At 33.6% G+C, this 8,180-nt stretch overlaps 1 protein-coding gene across 1 annotated transcript; it reads right to left on the reverse strand.

Moving 5' to 3' along the window:
* Positions 1-2,593: 2,593 nt before the first annotated feature.
* LOC114180834 (zinc finger BED domain-containing protein RICESLEEPER 2-like) lies at positions 2,594-5,013 on the reverse strand. Its single transcript, XM_028067123.1, has 4 exons — positions 4,599-5,013; positions 3,352-4,091; positions 2,948-3,269; positions 2,594-2,661 (listed from the first exon to the last, which is right to left on the reverse strand). Exons 1-4 carry the CDS (start codon positions 5,011-5,013, stop codon positions 2,594-2,596), a joined length of 1,545 nt encoding a protein of 514 aa, XP_027922924.1.
* Positions 5,014-8,180: the final 3,167 nt, after the last annotated feature.

An 8,180-nucleotide genomic window follows, 5' to 3' on the forward strand; every position in this document is an offset into this window, starting at 1 on the left:
GAGCTACAAACATCTAATCGACGATCCAACCGGTCAAACCATAAAAGAGCATGTTATTAACCACATGTCAAAATTTGAGCTCCATCTAACGGTTAATGAGTTGAGAAAGTCAATTTTACTAAAATTGCGCATATCAGAAAAATACACAGTCGCCCAACGAGCCAAGGAACTCGCCCAGCGACTGTGCGACGCATCAGAATACGAGAAAAGACGTCAAACATCACAGTTTCATGAATATTGGAACCCCTAACTCAGAAATATACCAAAAATAACGTTTTCCAATCATTTAAGCATAAAACAGAAACGAGAACAAACCACATATTTCAAAAACGCGAAAAAGAACCTAGCTTCCCTTACTTGGAAAAGGGCTAATATTGGACTTCGACTCTTAAGCCAGCGAAACCAGTAGCTCCAAGGACAAATCTATGAACTGAAACAGTGGCATGACAAAGGAGATTGGATTCACACAGTGAGTCCCGACATAAACCACGAAAACAACTTAGAAAGGCTAGGTTCGAGAACTAACTTACGTGAACGGGAGACGGAGGTTGAGCTCACTTGAACTTGGGTAGATCTCCAAACCCTAGCAAAGGTTCTGTGGAGAGAAAATGGGTGAGTTAGGACACTAATTTTTCAGAATGACTTGCAATTGAAGGACCTTGGCTGCTTTAGGGTCCTTGGCACCCTATGGGCCAGCCCTTTATGCCCAACAGTGTGGCAGCCCTTAACATTAGGGCACTCAATAAAAGTGGGTCTTACAAACATTCTCATGTAAAAAAAATTAATAAATAAAAATATTAAAAAAGAATGAAAATAATAAAATGTAAAATTTAAAAACTATTTTATTCATTGAAAATGATAATACATTGTTTGAACATAATTGCACAAATAAAAAAGAGGGAAACTTTGAGTGAGTTTTGTAAATATAGAATAAATCAAACCATTAAAAGAGAGAATAAAAAGTGTGTAAGGAAAGAAAAAATGTTACATTAATATATGTATTAATTTCATCTAGTATATTTAATGAATTTTATAAATAATATAATGAATTCATTAATTTATTAAATTAATGACATTATTTAATAACTAAGTGCATACATTAATTACTTTTGCCAATTTTAAAACTATCTAAAACAAGAATTACCAAAAAAACAAATTAATATTAATCCTCTTTCATTGATTTTCATCTATATAAAGCAAAGCATAGTAGAGTTTTCTCATTGAAGATATTGAACTTTAACCAATGATAAAAAGAATAGGTTTGGTTGTCATAGACGAAGAGGAGAAACAGGAAGATATAAAATTTAGAAAATGTGATGAGGAAATTATTTCAAAATCAAATCAAGGAAGTATACCAAAGGTAAGGTAGTGTTTATATATATGCATATGATTAATTAGATCCACCACTTTTTTCATTGTTGTGTTTTTATTTAGTTAATCTTTGAATTGAAAGTAATTGTATTTTTATTATGAATTACAGCATTGTCTTTTGAGACATCATAATGGGTTGGTGGAGGAGTCTTCATGAGACTTGACTTAATTGTCTCATCTTATTTTCCCATTTTGGATGAAGATGTTCCTGTAATAAGAGAAAAGAGAGAATATTTGAACACTGTTTCTTGATTACAGAATATCGTCTTCACATTGTGTAATATCCATTTGAATTAAAAACTAAAATAAATTAAAACAAAACACAATAAAAATGAAAACGAACGGAACATAAACCCTAAACCCTGAGCGAATCGGAAAGACGAAACGTGAAGGTGAAGGAGAAGAAAAGAAGTCCTTATTATTCCATAGAAAGAAAATTACGAACGTATAACTGTGAATTCAAAAGAAGGTAAGTATGTAGTGGATATTACACAATGATACATGTATCTAAAACAGAAATAGAGAATAGAAATGCTGGAATTCAAATGGATATTAAAGACTAGGTAAACATGTAACCCAACCCAACTCACTTTCTGGTGAGCTGGAAATTTTCCAACCCGGCTCAACCCACCACGGGTTGGTGGATTAAGTGGGTTGGCTCACTAACCCGTTTAAAATTTAAAAAATAATATTTTTTGGCATTTTTTATTTTTTTTATCATTTTTAAAGAAAATTTTATGATTATTTGTTGTTTGGACTTATTCCTAAAATGTGAACAGTCGACCTTCAAGCTTGAAATAAATGTTACATTACAATTTGCCATTCTTGTAGTGAAATCTAAGTTAAAAAGGTAAAGAAAACTAAAAGTTAGTAATCTACTGATTCACAAACCATGCTAGCCAAATACAATAGTATATTATCAAACCAAATGGGCTCAAATGCAGTAACCACAATGATACATAAATCAAGCTAACAACCCAGAGTTTTAAATTACAAAACAGAATCCATAAACTACATGTTCAAATGTCTCCCTTCTTGTTGACCGTGGCATCCCTAAAAGTGGAATAACAAATGCTAAACAAAAAATCTGCAATAGCTGAAACAAAAATTATAGTAAAAATCTGCAACAGCTGAAATACATGCATTAAGATTCATCATTCAAATTCAACACAAGAACAACCCATATTTTTAAATTACAAAACAGAAGTCATAAACTACATGTTCAAATGTCTCCCTTCTGGTTGACAGTGACATCCCTAAAAGTGGAATAGCAAAGGCTAAACAAAAAATCTGCAACAGATGAAACAAAAAATCTACACAGTTGAAACAAAAGATTATAGTAAAAATCTGCAACAGCTGAAATACATGCATTAAGTTGTAGTGAGCATCCCTTACTTACTTCCAATAACTATTGTCCATCATGAGGTGCATTAGAGTCACAAACAGAAAAGTATAGAAGAATTTCTTCTTCTTTTTGAACATCTTCATTATCTTCATCTTCAAAAACAAAACAATTTATTAGCAAAAATTGGTATGATATGAAGAAAATATTGAAAAGTAATATAAAGTAATTTACCGATATTTTCAAAGCCATGTAACCAATTTTGTGTTAAAATTAGTGCTTGAACATTGTCAGGAAGAAGATTAGATCGATACTTGTTGAGCACATGACCACCAATGCTAAATGCAGACTCACTAGCAACTGTTGTTATTGGAATACTCAACACCTCACATGCTAATCTACAAAGGTTTGGATAGCGTTCTTGACGATCCTTCCAATAACTCAAAACATCCAACTTTGGAAAATACTTTGGCTCAAGTGGTGTTTCAGTTAAATACAAATCCAACTCAGACTTGCCAGTTACATTCACATGTTGGCTTACATAATTGATATATTCCTATAGCAATACAATGCAAACATAAAATGGGTTAAAAAGATTACATAATAATAACATTAGACGGGAAAGAGGACTAACTTACATTATATGGATCAATCTCTTCATCTTCAACTATGTTGATATGTTCTTCTGTTGAACAAGTAACTTGGGAACTTGATGCATAAGATGAATTTGACCTTACACTCACATATTCTTCAAACAATTTATACATCTTTCCTTTGATATGATTAAGTTTTTCATCACAAGTCGAAGCATCAAGCTTTGAATAATAAAATCGAAGAGCCTCAAGTTTCATACGTGGGTCAAGAATCATGGCAATTGACAAAATGGTACTATATTCACTCCAATACTTGTCAAATTTATCCATCATTCTTTTTGCCATATCTTTCATTAGTGGGTCATCACTCTTGAGTGTATCCCTTAGCAACCACTCAATTTTCCACACTTGCATAAAATATTCATTAGATGTTGGATAAGATGTGCCCAAAATCAAATTGGTTATCTTATAAAATGACCTTAAAAATTCACACATCCTCTCAGCCTTTTTCCAGTCTTCAGTGCTTGGACAATGTTTAAAATTTCTATCACGTATAGTGAAACTTCCAAAAGCACGACGATACTTAAGACCACTTTCAAGCATTAGAAAAGTAGAATTCCATCTAGTAGGCACATCTAACCTTAAACCCACCTTAGCATCAATACCCCTCACTTGAATAACACATTCTGTAAATGCTATTTTTCTTGCCTCTGACCCTTTCACATATTTAATGCTATCTCTAATTTTCTGCAAAGCAACTTCAGCCACTTTTAAACCTTCTTGAACTATAAGATTCAAGATATGAGCACAACATCTCACATGGAAAAATTCACCATCACATAACAAGCTATTTTGTAAGCTTAATTGTTCACACAAGATTTGTTGCATACGATCATTAGCAATAGCATTGTCTAAAGTTATAGAAAATATTTTTCTATCAAGTCCCCACTCAGTCAAACATTCAAATACTTTATTTGCTAAATCATGACATGTATGTGGAGGTTCCATTTAACAAAAAGCAAGAATCTTACTATTCAGTTTCCAATTGTTATCAACATAATGCGTTGTTAAACAAATATATCCCTTTTGAGTACAAGCAGTCCAACAATCTGATGTTAAGCAAATTCGGTTATGACATTGATGCATTTCAAGTTTCAATTTCTCCTTCATTTGAAGATGAAATTTCCATAAATCAGAGACCGTTGTATTCCTACTCACATGTTTTACATCAGGGTTCAAGTATGAATGCAATTCTCTAATCCATTTGTATTCTACAAATTTAAATGGCAAACCATGTTTCACAATAGCCATTGTCATAATCTCACGAACATGCTTTTGATCAAGTTCCTTACTCCTCAACTTTCCCATATTGTCAATTATCATTCCTTGTACATCCTTATATTTTGGGCTAACATTACACTTTTTCAAATGACGCAATAATGTTGAAGTACCTATTTTAGTTCCACCAATTACATACTCTTGCCCACATGCATTACATTTAGCCTTCTCTTTTCCATCTTTCACCCCAATTTTAGAAAAATAATTCCAAACTTCCGATGTACAAGTCTTAGCTTTCTTACTCTTTTTTTCAACATCATTACTTTCATTGTTTATTGAAGGTGGTTCCTTAACTTTCTGATTATTGATACTGTCATCAACAACATTGCAATTGACATTGACACTCTCATGAATATTATCATATTCCATGCTATAAATTACCTTCTGAAAAAAAAAAGAAATCAAAGCAAGAAAATCAATTTTTGGGTAAACTTTTTCATGCACTTCAAACTGCAGATTATAATTTTAAATTACAGAAGCAAAATTCAGAACCATTCAAGGTGAATATGTTTTCCATAAATCAGACCCACAAAGTACAAATATATCATAAACATAAAACAACAGAACAACATCTCAATAGCTTAGAAAAAAAGTTAAGAAACGAACCTCAGATGAAGAGCAATTGCAGCGGACGAGCAACCACGCAAAGGGGCACAAACATGAAAAACCACTCTCACTCCGATGACCACTCACGCGAAGGAGCACCAAGCAGAATAGTAGCACTAACGAGCAGACGACCACTAACACAGACCATCGTCAACGCAGAACCGGAGCACCGTCGACACAGAACCGGAGCACCGTCGACGCAGAACCGAAGCACCGTCAACGCAGAACTAGAGCACCACCAACGCAGAACCAGAGCACCACCAACACAGACACGGAGCACCACTAACGTAGATGCGAAGAACCACCGACACAGACGCAGAAGAGCACCAGGAAAATAAAATGAAGGAGCACCAATGAACAATAACCACCAGAGCACCAATGACGAACACAATGAAGAAGACGAAGGTCTCTGTGTGTGGTCTATGTGAAGAAAAAGCTGTGTATGGTGTGGGCAAAGAAAACAAGAGACTCTCTGTTGTCGCGAAGAAGGAAAGGGAAAAATGAAAAATTTAGGGTTTCTAATTCATTTCAGGTGGAATGTTTGTCATCTGATTAAAATTTTTTATTTTTTTTTTTAATTTGGTGGGTTGTGGGTCAGCTCACTATAACCCAGCTCGAACCCACCTGACCCGTGGGTTAAGTGAGCTGAACCCGTTTTAGCCTATAATCATAATTTTTTTTAAATTTCCAACCCGACCCGGCTCGAACCCGTGGTGAGCCGGGTTGGCTCACGGGTTTGGGCTCATATTGACATGCCTATTAAAGACGATATTGCCTCTTAGGTATTCTGTTCATCCTTCATTATTTTTATTCTTCTCTGAAATTGGCTCTTTGTTCTCCGAACTTGGAAGGACAGGTACCAGTGGTGTTTCCTCCTCTCCGTTCGCGTTCGCATCTTCCGAAAGTGTGCCTCGCATTCTACTCAGTGTTTCGTACAATTGAACACCTAGAATGAACCTCTGCAACCACCGATCCACATCAACATTCTTCATGAGACTTGACTTAATTGTCTCATCTTATTTCCCCATTTTCTTGAGCTCCACTCTCATGGATGAAGATGTTCCTGTTAGTAATTAAATCAAGCTGCAGAAGTTAAAAACTTTGACCGGATAGAAAATGATTGATTGGACCAAAACTAACCTTATGAGAAAGCTATGTAACTTTATTGGAAAGCATAATGGCAGCTACACTGGTAAAGTTGTAGGCACCGCACAAAATTGCACAAAATTGTAAGCACCATTCAGTTAGAGTCACAAGTTGAAAGGATCTTTATTGACAATTCCTTCTTGAGTGGGTTATCCAAAAATTAATATTATAATGTTTTGTAAAGCCTATAAAAGGCTAATCTTGTACCAAGAGTTATGTATCAATTTTAGTTTGAAACATATTGAGTAGAAACACTTTCTTCCTCTCTTGTTTCTGTTGTACGTGTATGGGTGTGTGTTATTCGATAAAATTATGTCTCACTGATATCAGTTCCTGTAATAAAAGAAAAGAGAGAATATTTGAACACTGTTTCTTGATTACAGAATATCTTTCAGATAAAATGCCAATTCAAAGAATTTGCAGAGAGCTACATGATGGAAAGAATTTTAATAAGAGAAACATTTATTCACGATTATGTGTGATTTTAATCTTTCAATGTATTAGTACATTCTATGGTAATTATCATGTAATAATAAGAAAAAAGTCTCAATTCAAACAATACTCCAACAAATTTGATGAATTAACGTTGATCAATGTGTATATTACACATGTCACACTTAAAAATGTTGCCTAAAGTACAAAAACTATGCTTTTAAGTTTAGGTAACAACTTTTTTCTTAATGCCACAAAAGTTTTGAAAATGTGGTCTAAACTATCCAAATTTTAACAACTATTGCCTATAACTATCAACATTTCTTTTGTATGCTCTCTAGGTTTAAGACAAATAAAACTCATTATATAAGCAACAGTAAAAAAAAATTGTGGTTTGTTCCTATTGAAAAACGCGCAGCAAAATGATTAGCGTTTGGACAAAAACCAAGAGGAGGGTGAATTGGGTTCTTTATAAAAATTGTGTTTTTAAAATTTTCCCCTTTTAATATCAAAGTTCAATTTAAAATTATTTCCTTTATCTTAAAAACACAATAAAATAAAGAGAGTAGGAAAGAGAAAAATTGCACAAATATTTATACTGGTTCGGATCAAAAGACCCTACGTCCAGCTGTTAATCTCTCAAAAATGAGATTAACTAAATCACTAAATTAAACCAAACTTACAATCAATGATAAGAAATATTAGGATTTAGAAAACACCTCTCTTGAATCACATAAGAGATGAAGACACCTCCCTTGAAATCCACAAGGGATGAAAGCATCTTCCTTGAATCACACAAGGAATGGACCTCCTTTGAATCACACAAAGGATTATCTGCTTCTCCTAGCAACATCAGCAACACTCAATCACTTAAGATCCCACTTGATGAAAGTTATCGTTATACCCACACTAGGTTTTTCAAAGCCTTCCCACAGAGAGTTCTCAAGTACTCAGACTTGTCTAACTTCTGTATATTGAAATGAAAGCCTACCACTTTCTTTATAGAAGTCTATTGAGAAATTAGGTTAAAAATATGAAAATTTAAGTCACAACTGCCATAAATAATCGATTATCATATAAACATTTTTGAAAACTTTTTTTTCACTGGGATAATTTATTATCAGCCAGGATAATCTATTATCAGGAGTGATAATCGATTATCTACAGGTGATAATCGATTATTAGTAGTGATAATTGATTATCACAGAGGCTTTTCTCAAAAATCAGTTTTAGTTGAGATAATTGATTATCACTAAGAATAATCGATTATTCTAGTGAGTTTTGCAAATAAATAAAATTGTCTTGGTGCTCTAATACTTAGGTTTTTTCTTTGGACTCTTGACATATTAATT

The sequence above is a fragment of the Vigna unguiculata genome, chromosome 4 (genome assembly GCF_004118075.2).
Source record: "Vigna unguiculata cultivar IT97K-499-35 chromosome 4, ASM411807v1, whole genome shotgun sequence".
Lineage (NCBI taxonomy): Eukaryota > Viridiplantae > Streptophyta > Magnoliopsida > Fabales > Fabaceae > Vigna > Vigna unguiculata.

What these genes read in the sequence shown, in the direction of transcription:
- LOC114180834 (XM_028067123.1), bottom strand. Translation starts at nt 5,013, where the DNA reads ATGGAATATGATAATATTCATGAGAGTGTCAATGTCAATTGCAATGTT. An exon ending in AATGGCTATTGTGAAACATG is followed by an intron (nt 4,092 to 4,598) that starts GTTTGCCATTTA and finishes TGAATCTTATAG; the next exon opens with TTCAAGAAGGTTTAAAAGTG. An exon ending in AAGAGATTGATCCATATAAT is followed by an intron (nt 3,270 to 3,351) that starts GTAAGTTAGTCC and finishes GTATTGCTATAG; the next exon opens with GAATATATCAATTATGTAAG.